The sequence below is a fragment of the Sphaeramia orbicularis genome, chromosome 21 (assembly GCF_902148855.1).
Source record: "Sphaeramia orbicularis chromosome 21, fSphaOr1.1, whole genome shotgun sequence".
Taxonomy (NCBI): domain Eukaryota; kingdom Metazoa; phylum Chordata; class Actinopteri; order Kurtiformes; family Apogonidae; genus Sphaeramia; species Sphaeramia orbicularis.
Window position 1 is genome coordinate 39831014 of NC_043977.1, and position 27004 is coordinate 39858017.

General features: G+C 35.1%; 1 protein-coding gene across 1 annotated transcript in view; it reads left to right on the forward strand.

Moving 5' to 3' along the window:
• The first annotated feature begins 1950 nt into the window (after window positions 1-1950).
• Window positions 1951-27004, forward strand: part of LOC115411828 (interleukin-1 receptor type 1-like) — a 34677-nt gene continuing 9623 nt past the window's right edge. The window contains exons 1-8 of the mRNA XM_030124035.1: window positions 1951-2017; window positions 6617-6692; window positions 12410-12611; window positions 15688-15856; window positions 18843-19020; window positions 20627-20689; window positions 22946-23075; window positions 23189-23328. Of these exons, the coding sequence (XP_029979895.1) occupies window positions 6617-6692; window positions 12410-12611; window positions 15688-15856; window positions 18843-19020; window positions 20627-20689; window positions 22946-23075; window positions 23189-23328 (958 nt within the window). The 5' untranslated portion in view covers window positions 1951-2017. The remainder of the gene's footprint in view (window positions 2018-6616; window positions 6693-12409; window positions 12612-15687; window positions 15857-18842; window positions 19021-20626; window positions 20690-22945; window positions 23076-23188; window positions 23329-27004) is intronic.

The following is a 27004-nucleotide window of genomic DNA, read 5'->3' on the forward strand; positions in this document are numbered from 1 at the left end:
TGAGGCATAATATTGTTAAAATTGCACTTATTTTTCTTTAAAAAATTAATTTTTTTCAGGTTGTTCACAACTTTTTTGTTTGGATAGTTTATGAAAGTAAGTATTTTCATGTTTTAATGTTTTTTTTTGCACTAAAACAAAGACAAAAATTCTGAGTTGTCATTATTTATAGGTTATTATGTTATTTTTTTTACTGGGCCGGCCCACTGGGGATCAAATCGGGCTGAACGTGGCCCCTGAAAGAAAATGAGTTTGAGACCCCCGATTTAGATTGATATGCCCAGCCCTGACTTCAACTTCACTGAGTGTCAAAGTCAGGTGATGAGGACTGTGAGGTCAGTTTGGTTTCCCTGTCATGATACTGACATGGATTGGTAAATGCAAGTAGCTAGCGGACATCTAGCTTGTTGAAAATGAATTATTTCACAACCTTATTTAAGTGTTTTGTTTGTTTATGGAGTAAATGAATATGAAGTTCAATTATCATTGTTCCACTGAGGCTGAAGTCAATGTTAATGTTAACATCAACATTACATCTTCGCAAAATAAACTAAGTAAAAGTTTCATATTATAGAATTAGCACCACCTGGGACTAAGATCAGTGAACACCACTGCACCTCAAAAGACACTGACACACATGTGCAAATAAAGTGCTCTCACCTGTTCATTACACTTATCATATCACACACACCTTGTAATTTACAACACACAGTATATGTTGCCGCATTTCAACAATAACCCATCAAATTAATAAATAGACAAATGATCCCCAATAGATAATCGGCGGAATAAACATTATTATTCTGTACCATTGATTAGATAAATATGTTTTTTATATAACAGACAGCAGAGCCGACTTTAGACCAAACATTTGCCTACCAACGGCCCAAAAAGCCTGCTAGTCAAATGGAAATTCTACCCACACATGGTACTCCGTAGGTGGTTTCTTCCGTGTGAATAGCTGTTAGGTCACACCACTTGAAGAAAAAAAATATCCATAGTTTATTGTTATCGAGATAATTTTTTTATCACTGTGTCTTGACATAGATTTGTTGCCCAGTTCTGTTAGAAAGTGTTCAAATTCAGTTTTTAGTCCTAAATGGTTGAGTCTACATCTGCATTTGCCTTGTACATGGCAGGTTGAGCCATTTTCATTCCATAACATAACTTTTTTTTTTTTTTTTTAACTCAAAACTCAAGAATGTTAATCATCATTATGTACATATAACATAATTTTTCTAAGAGGTAGTTATCACCTAGTTAAAAATAAAAAAAAGAAAACATAAAAACACTCAAAAATATGTACATCAATATAAAAAACAGTAAAGAATTAGTATATCAAGAGTTTGTACAATGTATATAGAAAGAACTGTAAAATACAGCATATACAGTCCAGTGCAGTAACAGTAACAGTGCAAAACACTATGTGCTGTTAGGATGCAATTGTGTGCAATAAGGTAGTAACATTTTCATATGTCAGTAGTATTGATTTGCCTCATAACCGTAGAGTCACATTATATTTTAACTCAATATAAGGTAGGTTCAGTGGACTCGATGACAGCTGCTATTAAATGAAAATTGTTTTCATAGACTGGAATGGAAGTATGTTAAATAAATGCTTTTGTCTTTATGTATTAGAATTTTTATTAGTTATGGCTTCATCATTTGGAGATTTTTTTAGTTATTGTATATAATATGGTGAAGTAATGATTTATTGTTTCCTGAGAAAAGTAAAAAGGAAGTGTCAAAAAGTAAAAGAACATAATTTGTCGTCATCATACTCTATTGCTTTAGGGTTAAAACAGAACGGCTGCATCTGAAAATCACTGAGGTGTGGTGTCCTACATCTGAACACTGTAGAGTCGGAAATTACTCATAGCCTTGCAAATATAATGCGAATGAGGTTTTTTTTTTTTTTTCAGTGAAATAAGACGGCAGGGTTAGTGGAACAGTAGTGAGTCTTAGAGGAAAAACCCACCAGTTCTTCAGTGCACTCAGTAATAGCTGTCGTCGGTTGGTAAGTTGATCTTATCTTCAAAATCACACATAGAACCTCATCTTCAGTTTCTTTTGAGGGATTTCACTGTACTGAATGAATGAAAACAGAGTGTGTTTATGTTATGATTGAACTAGTTTCTGTTTTCATTTAGTCTTTCAGTTTGAATTTAGTTTTACTTCTACGAATCTTTGAGACATTTTAGTTTATTTTGAGGTTCAATTTATTTCATTCTCTTCTGGTTATTTTCATATTCATTCTAAATGCTCTATATAAGTGATAATTTTCTACAGAAATAGCCTTACAGGCACTGAGGATAACGCTGCGAAAACTGAACTGAATGCACAGTTCGAGCTGTGTAAATCACTGACAGACTTGGCCTCTGTTTTGTGAATTTTATTTCAGAACACACACATATGCAAACTTATTAATGATGAAAAATGTGACAAAATGTGAATCCTATAGCAAGGCCCTGGGGCATTATCCCTATGGAAGAACACATTAAAAATCAGCTTTAAAATATGGATTTACATTAGCTATTACAGAAGGATATAAAAGAATTGACCCCAGAGTTAAAATAATGACACTGCTCCAAAAGTAATGTCATGTCATTTGTTTCATTTGTATGAAATGAACCCACTTCCATCTGAATGTTAAAAAAAATGGACTGTATATAATAGTTATCACAAAAGACTTGATTAATAGAAACTAAAGGGGGGGGGGGGGGGGGTTAAAGAATGCATGTTATTAGCTAAATGTATTGAGGCTGAAAAAAGGAGATTTTACCTGAAACCATTCATGCAGAATTGTTCATTATAGTCTTTTTGTGTGTGTGTTTGAAAACTTTATCTATAATAACAACACATTATTTATATGCAACGACTTATCTTTATAGTATGCAAAAGGGCTACATATAACTAATGATTGCAAGACTGGCTTTCTTTAATTGTTTTCTGTTCTTTCATTTTCATTTTTTTTAATGAAAGTTTTACAGAAGTTGTACTGAATTCTCTGACAGTTATGACATGGTTGACTGGACTGTAGAGCAAATTTCCAGTTTTGCTGGTCGTCTTTATTCAAAGCGGCTAAACCAACATTTGGGATTTTGATAGGTTGTGGCAAATGGTAAATACTATGATGCTTTTTTATAAATAGGCTATTGCATAACTAGTGTCTGATGAGACTAACCAGTGTTATGAAACTGAAAAAAGGGTGATTTTACTTGGAAGCCTTCATGTAGAATTGTTCATAACAGTTTTATTTTTTGTTTGTGTTTTTGACAACTTGAACTATAATAACACCACAGTCTTTATATGCAGTGACATATCTTTATAGTATTTTTCTGATCACCTTATGTCACATAGGATTCCCAAATTTCTTTCTGGCATTAAGTACTTACAATGTAATTCACATTAATTTTCTCAAGACCACTTTTGAAGGTCTTGGTCTTGTCTCAGATGAGTCAAGTCATTAACTGCAGAGATATCATCAACAAACCGCCAGTACACAATCAAGTTTATTAATATATTAATATGGTTTGATATAAAACTTCCTGCTTCAAACACAACCATTAACTCGACTCATTTCTGATGTGAAAGTTCCAAGAAGAAGCTGTGGCTTTGACGGAGGATGAATCAAGCAAATTGCCTGTAATAACCTAAACCACATTTTTATCTGTTAGTGTCAAAGTGGTGACGCTGTGGTGTGTAGATTCTATAATACATGGTTTACTGAGATTTTATAGCACTAAGGAATAATTATCAAATAGTGTGTGTGTAAGTGACATTTGATCCAGTCTAACCACAGTGTTCTGATATTTTGTGTATCATTTTCCCATGACACACTCACCCAAAACAGATGCTAGCTTGATATTGAAAAATAAACATAACCTGTTTAACCCTGACCATATTTTCAGGGGAAAAACGCCTAAAAAGACATACCCAAAGTAAATGAAGAATGACTTCACAATAATAAGGTTCATATGGATGTTCTTGGTGTCTATGGACATTTAGAGACCTCACAGAATCTATTCCCATTGTCTAAAATATTGTATCTATTACTATGCCTGAGTAAACTGTAACAAACTAAAAGAGAAATTAGAATTTTTTTATCCTCGCCTGTTTTTTTTGGGCTGGATTGATGATGATATGCATAAATTAATTGTTTGTGTTGGAGATTTTTAATAGCGTATATTTCACCCCACAAAGATAAAAAATCATGTTTGAACATTAAAGTTTGCACTAAAATACACTTTTGATGTACTTTTAGTAACATTAGGGTCTAAACTTTGAGCAAAAGTTGATATTTATTTATTATATTTTTATAGTAGATGAATATTAGTATAATTTTTTAGGCCTGTAGGTGGGCCGATAGGGCTAAAGAAAGGTTCCCATGATGCCCTCTGTACATATATCTGGTCCGGTCTTAGTTTAGGTTTGACTAGAATGCTATAACACGGTGGTTCCCAACCTTTTTTGGCTTGTGACCCCATTTTAACATCACAAATTTCTGTCAACCCCAGACATTCAAAACGGAGACTTTTTTTTTTTTTTGCTAAAATTTATTTGCTTTAGATCATGTAATAGTTTGCTATACTATGTTGCAAATAAATGTTAATTTTACACAAAATTAAGGCTGTATAATGTATATTATTGTGGACGGAGGCAGAAAAGCCAGATTGAGATTACTGCACAAGGGAGAATTTTGTACAGTCAGTCCAAAAGCTGCAAATTAATACTCAACAAACAATAACTCAAACTATGAATTATGAAAGAGCTGCAGCATCTGAAACCGACCACAATGAACATTTAAAAGATAAACAGTACCACAGTGCTTCAATTTCAGCGTCAGAGTTTGTTATGTCTTTTATGTATTGTGATTGTCTCTCTCAACTCACCATATATTTTTTATTAGTAAGTTTTTATTTTATTTTTATCAATTACTAGAAATTTCAGGCATTTGAATTCCAGGCGACCCCTCGTGGGATCCTGACCCCAAGGTTGAAAAACACTGCTGTAACAGCTACAATAATATTCTACTATTTTACAATTTATTCTTTATATCCTCCCAGGAGACTTTTGGCTTTTTTTTTTTTTTTTTTTTTTTACATTAAATAACATCATTCATTCATTCATTCATTTTCATGTTTGACACCTGTGCTCTAAAGTTTAGTGCACAGGTGTCAAACATGTGGCCCTAACCCTAATCTGCCAAAGGTTCCAATCCAGTCCCATGGGAATTATATTTTCAAGTAAATTGAAATTGAATTTTCAAGTAAAATAACAGCATAATAACCTATAACAACTCCAAAAATTCTTTTTGGTTTAATGTGGAAAAAGAAATACATTTATAAATAAATAAATAAATAAATAAATAAAGCCTATAAATACTGTACTATAAATATAAATGACTTCATTTTTTTTCTTTCTTTTAGTGCAAAAAATAACATTAAATTATGAAAATATTTACATTTCCAAACCATCCTTTAACAATAATATGTGAATAACCTGAACAAATACTGTATGAACAGCCTGAACCTTCTTAAGAAAATTAAGTGCAATTTTAACAATGTTCTGCCTGTTACTAAATGTTTTGTGCCTTTGTACATCTGACCTGTAATGCGTATGTATAAATGATAAGTTGAGGCATTATATTGTTAAAATTGCACTTAGTTTACCATAGGACATTTCAATTTTTTAAGGTTATTTATATGTTTTTTGTTTAGATAGTTTGTAAATGTAAATATTTTTTTAATTTAATGTTTTTTTTTTTTGCACTTAAACAACGACTACAAAAAAAACAAAACAAAACTGGACTTGTCATTATTCAAGGCTATTATACTACTATTTTACTGGTCTGGCCCAGTTGAGTTCAAAGTGGGCCGAATGTGGCCCCTGAACTAAACTGAGTTTGACATCCCTACTTGAGAGGGTTGTGGGACACTGGAGCCGATCCCAGCTACCTTTGAGTGAAACTTGAGCTCAGAGAATGTCTTTGAATCGAAACATTATGATGCATCAGGTTTTTTTTTGTTTTTGTTTTTTGTTTTTTCAGGTACTTTTTTTTTTTTTTTTTTTTTTTAACGGAATGGCCTTAACAGCATTTCTTTCTTCTTTTTTCTCAAAGCCTTGCCCCCCACAGAGTAAAAAAATACATTGCTGGATCTTGGGATCTTAGGAGGATATAACATACAGGAGGAATTTCCTAAGTTGATCTTTTCTGGTGTAGAATCCTGACAGCAGTATTTTAGGAATCCCTCACCACAGATTTAATAATAAGGATGAAGTGTTGTTAAATCAGCGTGACCACTCTAGGTGAACTTAACAAAGGGACGCAGAGCCAGAGGACATCCTGTAAATGATTGAGCCTTTTTCAAGATTACTCAATGTCACGTCAGAGGAACTTCCTGGGACTTTTACTGGGAGTGTTTCTGGCCCGCCTTCCTTGTGTCTGCTTATTAGATGACTGCCTCTCTCACTTCCCCATATCAGAAACTGTCTAACAACAACCTGTCAGGAAATGTCTCAAGTAACTTTACTTAAAGCAGGTTGTGACAGTGGCTGGGAACACAATCCATGTGTAAGAAACCACTGATGAAATGCAACCTGTCCAAATCCACAGATGAAGACGATGGCAGTGACAGGATGGATCAGTTTACTGGCTGCACTACTGACTACAGCACGCACTGAGGCACACAGTAAGTAAATCCACACAATTCCTCTGTTTTATGATTTTTTTTATTTATTTATTTTTAAAATGTCATCGCTTCTGACTGTTTTAATGGAGAGTATTTCTTTTAGAACTCAAGTGAAATTAACTTTTCTGTTGTAGAAAGTATGAAACTGAAAGCTACAACTCAGCTATCTGGAGCACCGCTGATTTTTCTGTTGATAAAACTTGAAAGAAAACTATTTGATTATTGTTATATTTATACTAGAAATTGTTCAATCATACAATGGAAAAATACACACCAGAATACACACCAGTTTTACAGAGGGTTATAGAACCATTTGTTCTCACAACCTGTCCTACAACTGGGATCATGTATTTCAATACTGAACATATGACCCGGAGATAAACAAAAAATGTCAACAAATATGGCTGAACGCATTTATGGTCCATTTGTCATACTATTAAATACTGAAAAATGATTCCAAATTGCAGCACCAGAAAATTTAATTTACATCAGTAAATGCTACACACAAATAAATGATGTTACAAATTTGAAGTTGCAGTAAATGAGTTTATTTCTGGTTCCTTTTCATGTCAGAATAAATACCTGACTGTTAATATGTCTGTGATGAAACATGAAACTAAAGATTAGAAAAAGACAAATGAAAGTAAAAGAAATTCCAAAGACAGGGCTTCTGTTTTTTATATTATGAAACTGCTTTGAGTGTAAATATGTAAATGAGTTAAAAAATAAAAGCATTTGTTCGGTGATGTGTAGTTGAAAAAAAAAAAGTTTGAGACTGTGCATCAAAGCCATGGTATTGATTCACAGACAACATAAAAACATAGATGACTTGAATATCCAACATTACAGCATTTTTTTTCTACTTGGAAAAATGGCAAAAGTACAAACATACGAAACAATTGACAACTAGTGATACAGACTTTGACAATTTATTTTTGATACTAACAAAAACATTTAGACCTAAAATAGGATGTAATGAGAGTAAAGTAGTCATTATAAGCATGAAAAACTCCATTGAAGTTCAGTTCAGTTTTATTCCGACGCATGTCTCATAAGCAGTTTAAAATAAACCCCACATTATAGACCTGGCTGAGTTCAGTCCAATCTGTTCATTTTCATATAGGAGAGATTGCATACTTTTTTTTTTTCTCAGTTCAGCTGATCTCTGTGTTGGAAGAACATGCAAATCACTCACTCATACTTACTCATGGAGGGTGACACAAAGGTGATCGAATTGGAACAGGAAGAGGTTAGTGCAGCACAGGTACATACCAAGGAAATTACGTAATGTAAAAATCCACAAGATAAGGGGGAAAAAAAACATGTAGCACATCACTCAAGATGTAGATACAGATAATCTTCATTTTTTTTTAAACTACCATTCATATCTTTTTAAACTAAAAGGAGACATTTATAGTTCTGAGACACTGCAAGGACAGACTGGGATTATGAAGTCTATTCTAGAGACCAGGGTTTATCACATGGACCTTTACACAGAACTAATATAAAACTACTGAATGATAATGTATCATCATTATTATTATTATTATTATACAACTAATAAATAAAAATCACTCCCTAATGTTGCATTAGCAAACTCAGTTTTTACTGAACTCTTTCTGAACTCTAACCCTGGTCTTGACTATTCATCACACATAGATCACACCAATGATGAAGACCATCAGATACCTGATGTAATGGGACTAGTACAAAGGCTGAACCCAAATGCAAGACCAGAACACAGATGACCAGTTGAGTGTTTATTAAACACAATCACAGTAGGAAAAACACAGCACAAAATAGTTAACACGTCTATGAAGGCGTGTGATACTGGACTCTTCGTCCGGGCTGTGAGCGGGGAATATGGATGGTCAGCACGGCCGAGCCGGAGGATTCCCGTCAACACCCCGACTAGGGCAAAACAGAGGATAGTCAAAAAACAAGCCAGGTCATACACAGGAGGGCAATTCAGGAGGCAACGGGACATGAGGGAAAGGCTACTCACGGTCAAGGTCCAGGCGAGGGTCGAAACACAAGGTAACACGTTGGAGGCTGAGGTAGTCAGGGAATAGGCAGAATCAGAAGTCGATGTACGAACCAGGTCAGAACCAGACGAGCAGGCAGACGAGGAACAGGCAGGATCGGTGGTCGGAGGGCAAAACGGGTCAAAACGGGCAGACAGACTGACAGGTATCCACAACCGCTGGTAAGTGAGCACACAAAGGTAGAACCCAAACTGGCAAAGGAACAGGGGAAAACACAGGGTTTAAATACACAAGAGGGCGGGAAGACAATTGGACACAGGTGGAGATAATCAGGGAGGAGTCAGGTAATCAGGAGCAGGTGAAACAATCAAGGAGGGGAAGTAAAGACACCAGACATGACACAAGAGGGAAACTTAACAAAATAAAACAGGAAATGACAGACAAAACAGAAAAGACAGACACAGTCTGGGAGCAGACATGACACCTGAGTTTATTTGAAAAATTAACATAATTAAGAAAAGGGCTACATGTAACTATTGATTGCAAGACTCGTTTTATTTAATTGTTTTTTGTTCTTTCTTTTTTTTTATGCAAGTGTTACAGAAGTTGTAATTCTCTGACACTTATGACAAGGACAACGTGGTTGACTGGACTGTAGAGTAAATTTCCAGTTTTGCTGGTCCTCTTTATCCCAACCGGCTGAACCAGCATTTGGGATTTTGACAGGTTGTGGCAAATCATAAGTAGTATGATGGTTTTCTGACCAGAGTCTGATGAGACGAGTGTAATTTACTCCCAGAGCCAAGAGTAACAATACAAAGACAAGATTTCAGTAGAAGGAGGGAACAGGTGCTACCAGGTGGGAGTGGAAGTGTAGAACCTACAGGTAATAACAGATATTTCAGTACAGTCTGGTTTTTGACTTCATAACAAACCAGTTTGAGAATTTTTGCACCATCCCGACCCCACAGAACTACTAAACAGTCATTGCAAAGCTTTGTCAAGCTAAGTTTAACTACAAAGTTTCTTCTAGAATAGCTTCTCCTGCCTGTATGTGTGAATTATAGTGCAACAGTGCATTACACTACAATGCAAAGTCAGTCTCAGGTCTTTTCACTGGGAGGGAATGATGCATATCTGGTGATTTGCTCATTGAATGTACTTCACAGTGAGTAGTGAGTGATATTCAGCAGCTCAAACTGCCTGGGTCACATCCTGCAAGCAAGAGTAATGTTTAACAATTCTAAAAAATGTCAAAGTTATCATCACTTGAGCTACGAGGTATTATTCATATTTTAGTTTACTATTACTGTATAATACCAGACTACAACGTCACAGTAAAAAAAAAGATCCCATGAGATACAAGATTAGTTCTATTTCTTCAGTCAATGCCCCTCATCATGTAAATAGGTCAAAGAAAGTCAACATTTACTCCTTTTGAGTCTCCAGGAAACCCCACAGCTAAAAGACGTCAGTACTGTGTTGAAAGGAAACTGTGACAGGTTACAGTTATCTGAACAGCAGCTGGTCAGATTTGTATGTAGTGAGAGGAAAGGAAAAGACATCTGCTAAATCATACATGATATCAAAGTAAAGGTAAAACTTTAATGTTGATGTTTTCTACTAAAAATATTGTACAAACAAGGAATGTTCTTGCAAAATCCGAAAGCCACACACAGACGTGCAAGTTCCTGAAAACCATTTCTTGCAGCTGATTGTACAATTTCATTTCTCTATAGATGTTTTCAAAAGGATTAAACTCACATATAGCAACAATAATAAAAAAAAAACTGAATCTGGCTGACATTACTCATGTGTTTTTTTCTGATACAGACTGAAATCATCTTTCATTATAACTATTGGTCTTCAGCTTCCTTTTTTTTTTTTTTTTTTTTTTTTTACAAAACTAACATCAATTCATAGAAATGTGTGTTTTTACTCAAGCACCAATGTAATTTCAGGTGGTGACTGATTGTGACATTTGGTACTACTGTTTGAAGTTTGACGTGACAGCATTTCACTTCTATTTATCTCTATTTTTTTTTTTTTTTTTTTTTACCAGATTCAAGAGTTTTCATTCTCAAGTCAAAACAAAAAAATGCATGTCGATACCTATAGACACTATGATTCAATTAGTTATTCAAAAAAATCTGCAAAGATGAAAATGGATGAATAGAACTGTCTGCAATGATAAAGCACTTCTGTAAAGACAGGTCCTGCCAACCCTGTGAATAAAATATCACTTTAGGTGAACCATGGAAACCCTAAAAATATAGGACCAGTGTTCCTGTATCTAACCGGCATGTTCTATCAAGAATCAATAACAACTTGAATTTGCGAGGTTGTCAGGTTCTGGTGCTATGTCAGAGCCCAGTGGTCTGGATGCAGGAGGTCAACGTCCCAATAGAAATGAGTGGTACTTTCACTGGAGGAGAATTCAACTATTTAAATGAAAGTTTAAATATAACTTCCTCTCAGTGCTCAATAGTAACTATATTGACATCTCTAATCATTTCCATGTTAAATGTCATCAAAATATAGCCCATCATAAGTAAAGGCAAATTTTACACATTTCAAAAAATTTGTCAAAAATCACAATATCTAGACATTGTCCCATGGAAGGTACAGATAAAAGCAGAAATTAATCTGACCAGTTGTTTTGTCAGAAGATGTTTGAAGAAATTGCAAATGAAGATGACATCAGACACAGTGTCTTCACAATAGCCCAGTCAGCTGGTGAGTTAGTATAAGACTAAGGAGGAAGAGGAAAGCTGTCAGGAATGGCCCTTACAGTCATCATCATCATCAGTACCCCCCCCCACACACACACACACGAATAACCCCTGCCGAAAGGATTCTATGCCACAGGCAGTGCTGGAGAGCAGAATCGGGTACAGGATGTCAGGGTGGTTCATTTCGGAATTTCTTTTGTGATGTAAATTATTCATGTTTATTTCTGTGGAAGGGGAATAGAGGCAGATGTGTCAGCATTTGGAGTCCACAGCATATTTCCCCACAGAAACATTCTATTCTATTCTATTCTATTCTATTCTATTCTATTCTATTCTATTCTATTCTATTCTATTCTATATTTTTGGAGAAATCCAACTTTAGACTCTATTTAGCATGTATGTGCATGCTATAATATCTGACTGAAATAATATATATACCCAACCATAAATTACAGAAAAATGTGGGAGACAATTCACAGCACAGATTTTTTTTTACATTCATCTGGAGCGTTTTTTGTTTTGTTTATGATTTCTTTAGCACCTCTAAGGTACTTTAAACTGCATTTCTTAGGGGAAAAAAGTAAAAGAAATGAATATGTACTGGAGGAAATAAACAGCATAAAAGGATACCACAGGGAAAAAAGGAAAGCCTGACATTTAACTTAAGAATAAGTATGAAAATCTACTCAAGTTGCAAAGTAAAATTTCCAAATATTCTATATTGCAGATAGTAATGTTGGGGCTTATGTAAATTATTGTGTACTGTGAGGTCTGAGTTAATCACATTGTGCCTCTGCGGTACAGTAGAAGCATAACGTATCTGAAAATGGAGATGGTTTCAGGTCCACAGTGACCTCAGAAGTTACCTCTGACATGTCTTTTACACCTCAAACTGATGACGTTAAAGACGGAATAGTTCAAGCCCTGTGTGTGTGTGTGTTGGTTTTTTTTTTTATATTCCTGAATGACTCTTGGTTTCACTTTGTACTGTCACATACAGACCACATGAGGGAGACAGAGACCTACCATGTGAGCGCAGGCCACCTCTTCCTGTTGAAGTGCAGAACATCAGGCCATGTGACCTGGACCAGAGGGTCAGGGTTCAACCACAGCCTGCCATCTGGAGTGGAAGTCCGGAATGGTGTGCTGTGGTTTATGCCTGTGCAGCTTTTTCATAACGGAACTTACATCTGTGAGAAGAGGTACAAAAACATGTCACATATGCTGGAATAACAACCCTGGGGTGATGAAAAGGGGGTGAGGGGGTGGGGTAAACATGACAAGTTCATGGGGCCCAGCATTTGCAGGGGGCCCAGTGGATATAGGTTAGAAGTTGTGAAAATGTCATATAAAAGAGAAGCATAGAAGCTGGAAGTTAAGTTTCACGTTTGTTTATCACATCCATTACGGTTGTAATGGCACTTATGAAATACACCCCTATACCTGCAGTAGTTACATTACCTTCACCACCCCCCCACAACAGATTTACAGAAAATTTCTTATATGAAAGGCCCACAATGTTTACCTTCCATGGGGTCCACAATTGGTAGCAGCATCCCAGTAACAACCTACGATGAAAACCATGTAATGTTAAATATTGTCTGAGTCAAACAGGTGTTGACACATTGTTAACTCATTTTAGAGGGAACAGTTAGTTTCATACATGCTACTACATGCTGCATAATCATCTTACAGAAGAGACATTGTTATGTGTAATTGTGTAATCATCTTTATTCAGCTGTGTAAAATCAGACGTAACAAATTTCATCACTATTTCCACATCATCTGGAGATATTAACCCTCTGCTGGTGATCTTCACTGTCAGTCCTTTCTTTGTATATTTTAGTTGTGCATGACCAATCTGCCCTGTGCGTTTTCATACTATATGTATGTTGAACTCTGTTAATGTCATTATTGTGTGTATAAATAAATCAGGTCAGCTGAATGTGAATTTATGAAAATTGATTTAATTATGATGTTTTGAAGTCAAAAGAAGGTGATAGTTGATTAATCAGTTAATGAAGTTGATGAAAATGCATCATACATGAAATTCTGAAATTAAGCATCTGTCACTTCTAAACATTATTACCTCCGCCAAGGAGGTTGTGTTTTTGTCGGCATTGGTTTGTCTGTTTGTCTGTGTGCAAGATAACTCAAAAAGTTATGGATGGATGAAAATTTCAGGAAATGTTGATACTTACACAAGGAACAAATGATTAAATTTTGGTGGTGATCGGGGGTGGGGGGGCCACAGGGGCCCACTGATCTGCCTTGGCAGAGGTCTGCACTCTTTGAGTGCTTTTCTAGAAAAGAGAGCAACATTTCCTGAAATTTTCATCCAAATCCAGGGCACTGATCTGCCTTGGCGGAGGTCTGCACTCTCCACGTACTTCTAGTTAGAAACTGGACTGCTCAACACCAAAGCCATAAATCAGTAAATGTGGTGGAAATGAACATTAAAAATCTTTGTGGGAGCAACTATGGATGTTTTAACTATTATTATTATTATTATTATTATTATTATTATTATTATTATTATTATTATTATTATTATTATTATTATTATTATTACACTAATTCTATCAATACATGTAAATAACTGGTGTAAAAGGCAGTTTAGCATCTTTTCAATGTATACTCTGAGCATGAAAAGCGAGTAATAGAACAACAGTGATGTTAAAAGTTGAGACTTGAGTGAGAATTCCTTGGATTTCAGTTCCTGGAATACATCCCTATACTTTACATTACTTTAGGGGGACACATTCAGAGTAATGGTGATGTAGCCTTCAGGGCTTCACCAGGAAGTGATTTGTGCTGACTTCCTTTGTGCGCTCTGGATGGTTAATGTAATGTAGCTGCAGGTGTGAGCTTTGTAATGATGTGAGGTCATTCGTTCAGGTGGCAGCAGGACGCTCATATTAAATACTGTGTTGCTTGTTTGTACATGTACGTGAAGGGGAACAGTATGGAGGAAAATGGAAAGTACTTCTGAACATATTCAGACCAGTTTATTTTACTCAGCTGTGACTGACGCTAAATTGATAGCAGTGTTTGCAAAGAGCTGACCAGATTGTTTTAATATTCACTAATGAAGTCTGTAATAATCACAGATGAGCCAGTTTTAGTAATGTTTACGAAACACCATAGTGACCAACTGTTTTGGGAAACCCATAAAGACCCAAAAAGCCACTGGCAATCAAAAGCATCTGCTGATGAAAATGTTTAATACTTGTTGATCTACTAATCCTATTAATACATGTAAATAATTGGTAAAAAATACAGTTTGTCATCTTTTCATGGTCATCAGATATGACCTATTTGGACGTTCAGAGGCTCCATAGTGAACATGGAAACACCATCATCTCCTACAACATTGATTCACCAGTAAAACACATAGAGTTTGATAAATGAGAGTGGATGGAAATGCTTGGTTTATGTTCAGTTAATATATTTTACTGAAAAAGTCACTTTTTCTGCAGTTTTCTCTGTTTTTAATACAATAATCCTCAACTTTAGTCTGAGCTTTTATGAACATCTTCATGATCAGTAAATTAAATATAGGAAAACACATGATTTATACTGATAAAATAGAATATACAGAGGATAATATTTTAAACAAATGATGATAAAATACTTAAGAATGGTTAAATATAGAGAAAATTTCATAGTAGCATAGTAGCACTGGGTCTTTATGGGTTAACAATCAGTGGCAGTTTCTCATTATTAGCCAAACCACTTTATTGATCTATCACTAAAATAAAGTGTTGATAGACTTAAATAGTGTTCATGTTTTATGAAGGGACTAAAGATGGAAATTAGCCTTGGTTATAATCCTGCATATTGGCACATATTGTGTTTATTAATATGCACTGTCCCTTTGAAAAAAAACAAAAGAAAAAAAAAAACGACTTCAAACTTCAAATGGGACCAATATTGTCCAGGATCTGTATGGGTATTTATGGAGTTTGTGCAGTGTAGTTTTTTTTTAGTATTTCAGTTAACAAATTATCCAGGTTTTCATTGTAATAATAACCTCAGAAAGACAAGAGAGTCTCGAACAAATGCAAAATAAATAAATAAATAAATGAATTGAATTATACATAGAATTAACGCTGTATTCAGTGAACTGATTTTACTGCCTGGTGTTAATTTTAATCTTATAATTTCAACATCACAGTGATTAGGATTTCATTTATTTCAGGATTTCATTTCTTTCATAAATGTCATAAAGGTTGATGCTTTACCCAGAGGATTCAGGGCCTGAGTTCTTTTGTGCAGGAACCACAGAGGAGTCTGGAGGATGGTGTTTGGACTGTCAGTGTCTCCAGAGAAATGTCCTGAACCATCTGAGCCCAGATCAGTCACCCTGGGACTCAACAAAGGGATTCCCTGCAACCTAGATGAGATCTTCAAGCTGAATATCCCAACACAGATACAATGGATGAAGGTATAAAACACTCTGTGGCAGGTTTTCCCCTTATTTTCCTTCATTCATGGTTCATACTCTTTGTAGTTAAAAACCTGTGAGTAGTTTGCTGCTTTCAAAGGTCAGAGGTGTTGTTATTGTCACTGATTTTCAAGGAATCTAGATAATAGAAACAAAAGTGATGTGTAAATATTACAAATACAGATTCATTTAAATTCAGTTCTGTTTTATTTATAGAGCCCAATATCACAGGGCTTCATGAAATGTTATGAAATGTTTGAAATACTTTGAATAAACATACTTTCACATGCATTTTCTGAAACACCTTTAGTTCCATAAAGTATAAATCCTGTAGCCTCCATCCAGATTACATTTTAGCATTTATTAATAGAGGATTTTAAACAAACTGTGTGATGTTTCCATTATTTCCCACTGATTCCTTGTTCCTGTTTGTAAACTGCAGTTTTCAACCCTGTCCAACACACACACATCAGGGAATTATATCTTCATAAGGCTGATCAAAAGAGGAATTTACATTTTAATCATAGATTAATGTTGCCAAAGTGGAATTGCATATACACAAAATCCTTCAATATACCACTACGGATTGAAAAAGTACACCACTAAATTATGCTGTATATATTGTCCCTACTTTTTTTTTTTCCTAACAAATCAGTTTTGGTCAAGTTTTTATCCAACTCCTGGCTGTTGGAGTAGCAAAGCATTAGTGTTTCAACCTTTAATTCATTTAATGTTTAATTATTTTTTTCAAGCTACTGTTTAGTCATATCCTCTTGAGACCCAGCAATGCATTTTTGTCCTCTGTAGTAGACAAGAGTTTCATGGCTTTATTTAAAACAGAAACACAAACAAACTGTCCACTGCAAAGGACATTTAATTAAATAAAAATTAAAATTAACTGAAAAAACTGTAGCATCATAAGGTTTCCAATCTAGGCAATTATGTAATGTAAAAAAAAACCCCAAAAAAACAAAAACAAACTTTTACTTACTGGGTCTCAGGAGGATACACTACATTGACAAAAGTATTCACTCACCTGCCTTGACTCACATATGAACTTAAGTGACATCCCATTCTTAATCAATAGGGTTTAAAATGACATTGATCCTCCCTTTGCAGCTATAACAGCTTCAACTCTTCTGGGAAGGCTGTCCACAAGGTTTAGGAGTGTGTTCATAGGAATTTTTGACCATTCTTCCAGAAGCGCATTTGTGAGGTCACACACTGATGTTGGACAGAAGGCCTGGCTCTCAGTCTCCGCTCTAATTCATCCCAAAGGTGTTCTATGGGGTTGAGGTCAGGACTCTGTGCAGGCCAGTCCAGTTCACCCACACCAGACTCTGTCATCCATGTCTGTATGGACCTTGCTTTGTACACTGACGCATGTTGGAACAGGAAGGGGCCATCCCCAAACTGTTCCCACAATGTTGGGAACATGGAATTGTCCAAAATCTCTTGCTTCAGCATATCAAGAGATTTGATATTGCTTCAGACCAAGGATATTATCGTGAACGAAAACTAAGGAAATGACGAAAACTAGAACTGTAAAAACATTTTCGTTAACTGAAATAAATAAAAACTATAATTAAAAGAAAAAAAAAAAACAATAACTAACTGAAACTGTCTTGCGTGCTTATAAAACTAACTAAAACGTATAAAAATTATGGATAAAATTCCCTTCGTTTTTGTCTTTGTCAAAGTCAGATTGAGATGAAATCGATTTATTTTGCTCTAGCAATTTTAGCTGCTGGCACCATACGGAACTTCACGGTCCGTCACTTGTGGTTTAGAGTCATCTTCTGGTCCCCACTCTACCTGGAAACATGGAGACTAAAGTTAGGAGAAAGCAGCAGAGTCCTGTTTGGGATTTATTTGAATACAATGGAGAAGAAGATAAAAAATAGGAAAAAACTAAACTAAACTAAAACTAGGCATTTAGAAAACAACGAAAACTAATAAAAACTAGCAAACCTGCTCTAAAAACAAATTAAAACTAACTGAATTAGAGAAAAAAAACTTCAAACTAAATAAAACTAAACTATAATAAAAAATCCAAAACTATTAGAACCTGGCTTCAGGCTTGGTATTGCTTCAGCGTACCAACAGATTTTGGACAATTCCATGCTCCCAGCTTTGTGGGAACAGTTTGGAGTTGGCCCCTTCCTCTTCCAACATGACTGAGCACCAGTGCGGTTTATACAGTCATGGATGACAGAGTCTGGTGTGGGTGAACTGGACTGGCCTGCACAGAGTCCTGACCTCAACCCCATAGAACACCTTTGGGATGAATTAGAGCGGAGACTGAGAGCCAGGCCTTCTGTCCAACAACAGTGTGTGACCTCACAAATGCACTTCTGGAAGAATGGTCAAAAATTCCCATGAACACACTCCTAAACCTTGTGGACAGCCTTCCCAGAAGAGTTGAAGCTGTTATAGCTGCAAAGGGTGGATCAATGTCATTTTAAACCCTATTGATTAAGAATGGGATGTCACTTAAGTTTATATGCGAGTCAAGGCAGGTGAGCAAATACTTTTGGCAATATGTATGTTAAGCAAAGCATTCGTCTGCAATGTTAGCTTTAGCCTTTAGCTTCCTCTAAGCAGCTGTAAATATGATAGATAGATAGATAGATAGATAGATAGATAGATAGATAGATAGATAGATAGATAGATAGATAGATAGATAGATAGATAGATAGATAGATAGATAGATAGATAGATAGATAGATAGATAGAGAAGAGCAAACGCTATACACTATACATAATAAATTAGAAGTATGAGAAAGATGTAGGTAAAAAACCTGGATAATTAATTACGAAGTGCAAAGTAAACTGTACTGTTCAGTTTGATGAAGGTATAATAGAAGTATGTTAGTGACATAAATGCACAGGTTTGATATTGAGTTGTCACTTTATGTTTATGCATTTATAAAAGCTTTTCTTTACAAGTAGTGGCATTACAGTAGGTGGTCTCTGTTTGGTGTAGGACTGTCATCCATTCAAAAGACAGGGTGATCCTGTTATTGTGGATGAAGACAACGGCTTCATGAGGTTTCCTAAAGCCACACAGAGGGATGCTGGGATATACACCTGCCTGGTAGACATCAGATTGAATGGCACGACGTACACCGCTGCACGCACCACTCGCCTCGATGTGGACAATGGTACATACAGGAAGAATTATTTTCATTAGAAATAATGTGTTTGTTTTGTTTTGTTTTTCCAACCTTTTATTAACTTCAACCAAATTAATGTGTTAACGATATAATCCTATACTTTTCTGATGTGCAGCTCATTACAAGCACTGGAATTTAAATTTTATTGTGTTCCTATTATGAAGTAGCTTCTGCCATTACAGTGTGATTTAATTATATTTCTATGAACATGAGCCATAAATTTATAACAAAATGGCTTAATTTACATATTTAAGTCTTCTTTATCATTTAAACAAAGACAGTATGAAACAGATACATTTGTAGTATGAAGTATGGAGAATACATAGAAAATTTCCAAACCTTTTGTCCTCTGACGTTGTGCAAAAGTTTACAGCTTACATTTCTGATATAAGTTGTTTACAGCTCAGTCGAATAGAGATTGTCTGACTGTCATGAAGTTCCTCAACAGACAGCTTGACTGTAACTGTAAAACAACTAACACAAACTAAATGAATATGATCACGTTTACTGTTTTACTGTGCCAGTAAAGCCCCTTTTGTCCAAATACAGTCACTTCTGGTCCCAAGAAGCAAAGTTGGCCAGGACCAAATGCAAAAATAACAAGAAATGCACTTGGAGATCGCAGACCTCCGCCAAGGCGGATCAGTAGGCCCCCATGGCCCCCCATCCCCAATCACCACCAAAATTTAATCATTTCTTCCTTGTGCCAGTATCAACCTTTCCTGAAAATTTCATGAAGATCCGTCCATAACTTTTTGAGTTATCTCCCTAACAAACAAACACGCACGCACACAAACACATAAAGCGAAGCGATCACAATACCTCCTAGCGGAGGTAATAACTACTAGTTATCACTGAATATAAAACTGTTCAACCTAGTTTCACCCTCAGTACAAACAAATAACTTCACCTTCTTCATCATCTGCATCTTCTTCTTCTTCTTTTTTCTCATCATCATCTTCAATTCATTTTCTTCTTCTTCATCATCATCTTGTTCTTTGTTTTTGTCTTCTTTATCATCATCCCCTTCATCACCTTCTACAGTCATGGTTAAAATTATTAGACCACCAAAAGTCATCAGAAACAATGGTTATGGAATCAAGTACTAACTCCTATGTGTATCATGTGACTAAAACAGACAGAAAAGAAAACATGGAATGCCTAAAAGCACTGTTTTTGTCAGTACAATGCCATAGATATTGATGTAAGAACTGAAGTGATTTTGGTTATTATCAAGAAAACGTGGCAAATGTCTAGATATCAGCTCTGAAATTAAACACTTATGAGCTATTTTTGTTGTTATCATTATATTTGTCCAAACAAATGTACCTTTAGTTGTACCAGGCATTAAAATGAACAAGAAATTGAAGAAAACATGGGTAGTCTAATAATTTTTTCTGCAACTGTATGTCTTCATCATTATTATGATAATATACAATAATCAGTCTGAGGGGCCAAAACAGAAATTTTACTGCATTTTTCATGCTGGACATTTTTATAATGTTTTATTGATATTTGTATTGATCTTGAATTGTTCTTCCACCACCTTTGTGTACTGATCTGACACAGTGAGGATGTGTGCTTGTGTTCACAGACACAGTCTCTGTAGAGCCTCAAGTGGTGTCTCCTCAGCATCAAGTGGTCATGGTTGAAGTGGGTGAGTAACATAAACCATAACACTACTGCGGTAATACACATAATTTACAAATGATCTGTCAACTTCCAGTTCAGTGGAAGTGACAAAAAACACTCATGTCTTACTGAAAGTGTACTCATGTCTTTTCCCTTTTCAGCTTTTAGAAAGGAACAGGAACAAAGTGTTCTATAGTAGTCCATAAATAAATAAATAAATAAAATGAAAGAAATGAACTAGCCTACTTACCTGAAGGAATAAGACACTTCAAATCAGTTTTTACATAATGCTGGATGTCTATTCTCAGAATTACCATGGACATCTACCTCCTATGTACCTACTCCTATAGTAGTAGTAGTACTATTATAGTGTGAACATACTGTTTACAGATGCAAACACAGAGGAGTGTCGTAGACTCTTGACTTTTATAAAGTTGCTATAATCAGTATTTTTGTATTAATAGTACTCTCATATGACTTAGTTCTGTAGGGCTTTCAAGGTTCAAGGTTCAAGGTTTCCTTTATTGTCATTTGACAGTACAAAGTACTTCAAACGAAATTTCATTCAAAAGATTAGGGTCTTCGAGCCGCAGCCATAGGGCGCCGCCACAAGACCCATCCCTCAAAAAAAAATTGCGTTAAAAGTACAGAGGAAGATAATGCAAAGCACAAATGTAAGACATCTTTACAGAGAATTATAGCTTAATTTTTTTAAAAAAATTACAAAAACTATTCTACAATTCCTGATAGGCACCAAAATGGCAGCAAAAGAGTTGAACCAAGGGAGTTCAATATGGACAAAATGCAAACAGATTTCATTTTTAATGCCTTTTGCTTTTAAAGGCCAGTCAGTTGTACTTAAAAAAAGTACTTATTTATCTGGTTTTGTTTGTTTGTTTGTTTGTTTGTGTGCATTGTGTCTTCATAAAGAAAGTAAATTCTTAGGTTAACTGGGTGCTTCTTTGAAACTGGGTTCATTTTGGTACCTGGCATTTTCCAGCTTTTTAGACCTAATAATAAAAGAGAAATGTAAACATATTTCCCCCCAGGGTGTAGCTAATGATGACCTCAGATGAATGCAAAAAAAATATACTCTCACTCTGAGCCATCCCAAAATTAATGAATTTTTAATAAAATATTGGGGCCACAAACAGGACCAAATTTGGGAGATGAAAAGCTACCTAGGTGTCAGTGCATTTGATCTGGAAAACATGGCTGTAAATGGTCTTATATACCACTATAAATAAAGACACTGTGTTAAATTTGATGATCCTAGTGTTTTTTTTAATCCAGACATGCAGGTTTTTCATGAATCTCCGTCTCATTCCAGGTTTTGTATGTAACCCATCATGTCCACTTGTGTTACATACAGAACCTGCCCATTTAAACACAAATAAATCAGAAATTGTTTAGCAACAGTGGTCATTTTTGTGAAGCACTCTGCCTTGCATAATTAGTTCAATTCCCAAAATGTACCTGTGAGAGAATAAAGAGATATTACAAAAATAGCAGTGCATAATTTTTGTGTCCTTTTACTGTGTTAATGCAGATTTTTGTAAAAAAAAATAAAATAACGCAATATAATATAAAAATGTGTTTTATCTGAAAAATACTTTCTCTTTTATCTCAGCAAATATTTATTTTTAAAATAGACCCAAAGTACTTCCAAACGTGCTTCATAACATTAGTCTACACCTGGTTTGAATTTTTAGTCCCCATGTCCTGTTTTTAGGGACCAGTTTCAAGCACCCAAAGATTATTTGCAAGCGTAAAATTACATGTTGAGCAGATTTATTTCTCATTTCCTTCAGTTATTATACAACTATTGTAACAATATAGGTCTGACAGTATGAAATATGCATAGTTTATAGTTGAATAACAACAAATAAAAACAAAACATTTGATTTATTTCTTATTTCCTTCAGTTATTATACAAATATTGTAACAGTATTGGTCTAACAGTATGAAATATACAGAGTTTTTAGTTAAATAACAAAATAAGAGGCTATCAGACAACCAAGGGAAAACACTGAGTATGTCTGATCATCACCACCCACCGAAACAATAAAGCTGAACGTGACTGAGGCTTTTACGCAGTAGTCTTCATGTCTTCATTCAGTAATCTTACTTTAACTGACTTCTCTTATGTGCTGTCATTGAGTGTGATTTTGTAAAGATAATCTGACCCATCCAACGGTACTTTGCCTTGACACTTCAAGTGCCTCAGATTGATGACTGTGATAATAAAAAGCTGTTGTTCTCCTCATGTGATTTTGTGCAGGAACAACAGTGGAGCTGCAGTGCTTGGCCTACACAGGCTTCAGTGAGGATGAAGAAGTCACCATGTACTGGACGGTTAATGGCAACGATAGTGATGAGTTTGAGGAGTTCAATGAATCAGTGCCTCAGTTGTGAGTCTCTGCCTCAAGTAATGTTGATTTGGTGTCCATGTGATACTTATGAACAGATTTAAAAAGCACAGAATGAGACTGACTGAGTGACTGACGGGTCCTGTCTCCTGTAGCGTCCATCATCGAGGCAGAACATATGCTTTGTCCACTCTGTCCATTTCTAAAGTCCACCGGCACTTCTTGGACATCTCCATCTGCTGCCATGTAATGAACCCAGTGGGATGGGATGAAGGCGAGTTGCGGCTCCAAGAAGGTAACCTATTGTCTACTTCTATTTCAATCAATTGTCCATTTCTCATGTGTATTTAAAATGACATTATAACAATTCAGAAAAATGAAAATAATTTTACAGACGATTCTGAACTATATTATATTATAAGTATATTATAATTGTATGCGGACTTCATGCTCCATTCCATCATCTATATCTGGTGACATTTATCAGCTTCTGGCAAACTTTGTTTATTTTACATTGACTTGCTGTGTCACACTTAAAGTTGTTTTTTTTTTTTTGTTTTTTTTTTTTTGCTAAACCCACTTTTATTAGTCTTTGGTACATTTATTTGTGTATTTGGACCCTAATAGTTCATAAAGTTTGAATTTAAATCCTCCAAGTGCTGCAAAGCTATCTTTATCTTCATTCCGGCAAAAATCAAGTGGATTTCTACAATCTGTTTTAATTTCTTCTTAATTTGTTATGTTTTATAACTAGTTACGTCACAACCAGGGCCTGTTCTATTTTGGTGCCCCAGGCGGGATATGAATTGGGGGTGGGGGCTTGGAAGGCCTTTTCATGGTGATAAATTCTGCAACCTTTACTTGGATGCTTAGTACAACACCTGTTTGACACTCTTTACTCATCACAAACCTGTGTCAGCGGGATCTCAGCACTTAAAAGAGTGATGTTTTTCTTTTTTAAATGGAATTATGCGTTTTAAAACATTTCCCTGTGGTCGACATAAACTGTAAATGCTATGCTTGGGTCTGAATTCTTCATTAATTCAACTCCACAGGTCCATCTTCAACCCTATTTCTGAGTAATGACACCAGAAAGGTCATTTTGAGCGCTGGCCCTTTAAATGCAAATGAGCCACTTCATGCCCCACCTCCTCTAGGTTGCTGGCTGTGCTGCTCAACCAACAACTGAACATTTTAGGGAATCGGCTCGAAGTTTGGACATATTGTCAGTATGGACTACAACCGCTGCTGCTGACAAACAGTTATGTCATATTCAGAGAAATGTTCATCGTAAGTCTTGACCTTATTTGTACAAATGTCGTCACGTAACTAATTGTAGATGTAACAAATTAAGCAGGAATTAAAACAGGTTGTAGAAATCCACTTGATTTGTGCCAAAATGAATATAAATATAGCACAAATAAAATGTACCACAAATAAATGTACCAAAGACTAATAAAAGTAGGTTTAGCAAAATATGACCCCATTAACACAAGTTGCTTTGTCTTCATAATGAACAATATGTCAACATGATAAACATAACATTATATTTGTTATAAACACAGTAACAGACTTGCTGTGAGTAGTTTACTGCTGAGCCGAGGAGTCGTCATCAGCTGAAGGCATTTAGTTTATTAGACAGGATGCACATTTCTCATAATGAAGCAACATACAAACAGGACTCATTGCATAACTGATTACAGTGCTGCTTGGTTTTTCATACCCAGACCAGATGTGCACTGTCTCTACTCTTTATTAGAGCTCTTTAGTAGAGGTCATTTTCTGTATTCTGGCAATAAAGAATAGTTTAAAACCACAAATAATAGTTGGACATTTTAGTAATTGTCTAAGATCAACCGACTTAAACATTTTGTGGCTGTCTTACTGGGTTGAATTAAAACAATTTTTAATGCAAATAGGTGTAAAAAGTCTACCTTTCGACTGTAAATACACTACACAAGGAAATTAAGAATTATCTACAGGAAGTGTGAACATGTTGCAAGTTTATTTATCTGACAGCTAGTTGAGGACGGAGAAGATGTGCAGATAAGACTCATATTGCAGTGAATTTTTGTCATAGATTTTAGATAAGCAAATGCACATTATCTGGTAACAACCATTTAATCAACACTATACCCATGCAGCCCTGGGGGTGATGCAACATTTACTGATAAAACTCTCCTGTGCAATTTGATTAGAAAAAGCTGCAGTTTTTAAAAGCAAAACAAGAAAAGAAAACAGTATGAGGACAAGGCACGCTTGCAAAGAGGAGCTATGTGGAACTTTCTTCTGTACTGTTGGTTACTTAATAACACTGACAACAGCATTACAACATGTTCCAGTGTTGTATGAAAATATTTATTAAACACTTATTTAGCTTAAGGCAATATATTCCGTCTTAAATCATCTGGAGATACGGGGCTTTCACTGAACAGGAAGTGAATGAAAAGTTATAATATGAATAGTAACTACAATAATATAATAACTGTACAGTAAAAAGTATATAGTATTTGTCTTTGAGATGTTGTACAGTAAAAGAACAGAGTGATGCTGTAGACCAGGGGTGTCAAACATGCAGCCCGGGGGCCAAATCTGGCCCGCCAAAGGGTTCAAATCTGGCCCGTGGGATGAATTTGTGAAATACAAAAATTACACTGAAAATATTAACAATCAAGGATGTTAAAATAATTTTAGGTCAATTAATTCTAAAGTGGATCAGAACAATAAAATATTGTCATAATAAACTATAAATAATGAAAACTGCACATTTGTCTCTTTGTTTTAGTGTAAAAATGTAAAATTACATAAAAATGTTCACATTTACAGACTAGTCTTTTACAAAAAAAAAAAAGTGAATATCTGAAATGTCTTAAGAGAAGTATGGGGAATTTTAATAATATTCTCCCTGTTATTTAATGTTTAGTGTATTTGTAGATCCACTGTGATCTCTAAGTTGTGATTCATGTTTATAAATTATAAACTAAGGCGTAATATTGTTAACATTGCACTTATTTTACTAAAGAATTTTCATGTTGTTCATATTTGTTCATGTTATGTTCAAGTACAATTTGTAGAGGTAAACATTTTAATTTCGGAATTTTAAGTGTATTTTTGTGTGTATTGTAAGATATTTAAGCATATTTAAGTGTATTTTTGCATGTATTGTAGGATTTTTGAGGATAATTAAGTATATTTTTGCATGTATTGTAGGATTTTTTAGCATAATTAAGTGTATTTTTTATTTTACGAAATTTACTTTTTTCGCTTAAAAGTTCTTATCCGATTGTTTATATTACTTTACTGGTCCGGCCCACTTTATATCACATTAGGCTGGATGTGGCCCCTGAACTAAAATGAGTTTGACCCCCCTGCTGTAGACAGTGGAAAGTAAAATACAAATACATAACTTAAGCACAGAATACAATACAGTCCTTCCACCACTGGAAAGCACTAAAATCTTTGTGAAATGTTGTGTTTTTGTTTAGCACTTGTTTTATTCAGCTCACCCTGAGCCTGTTTTACATGACCATCAAAGTCTGATAACTGGGAATAATTGTATAATTGTTATAATCAGATCTAATGTATTTACATACACTTAAGAAATGCGATGATCAATAAACCTTGGTTTGGACAATCCAGTCCATTATCGGATTTCTTTCAGGGTACATAGTGACTTCCTGTTATTGTCTTCTGCTCTCATTTGTCACGTCTCTACGATTTTTAATTGTGTTTACACATGCGTAAACGTAAAAGAACCAAATAAATCAGATTAACCTGTATACCTGGAAGACATCAGAGTATTGATGACAAATCCAGGTGTGTTAATCTGATTTCTCATAATCAGATTACTGCTGTTATCTGATAAAACAGATCAGAGTATTCTGTTTACATGCCCACTTAAATATTCTGACAACTCCAGAAATCAGATAATGATCGGAGTATTGATGTGCATTTAAACGGGTTCACTGTTT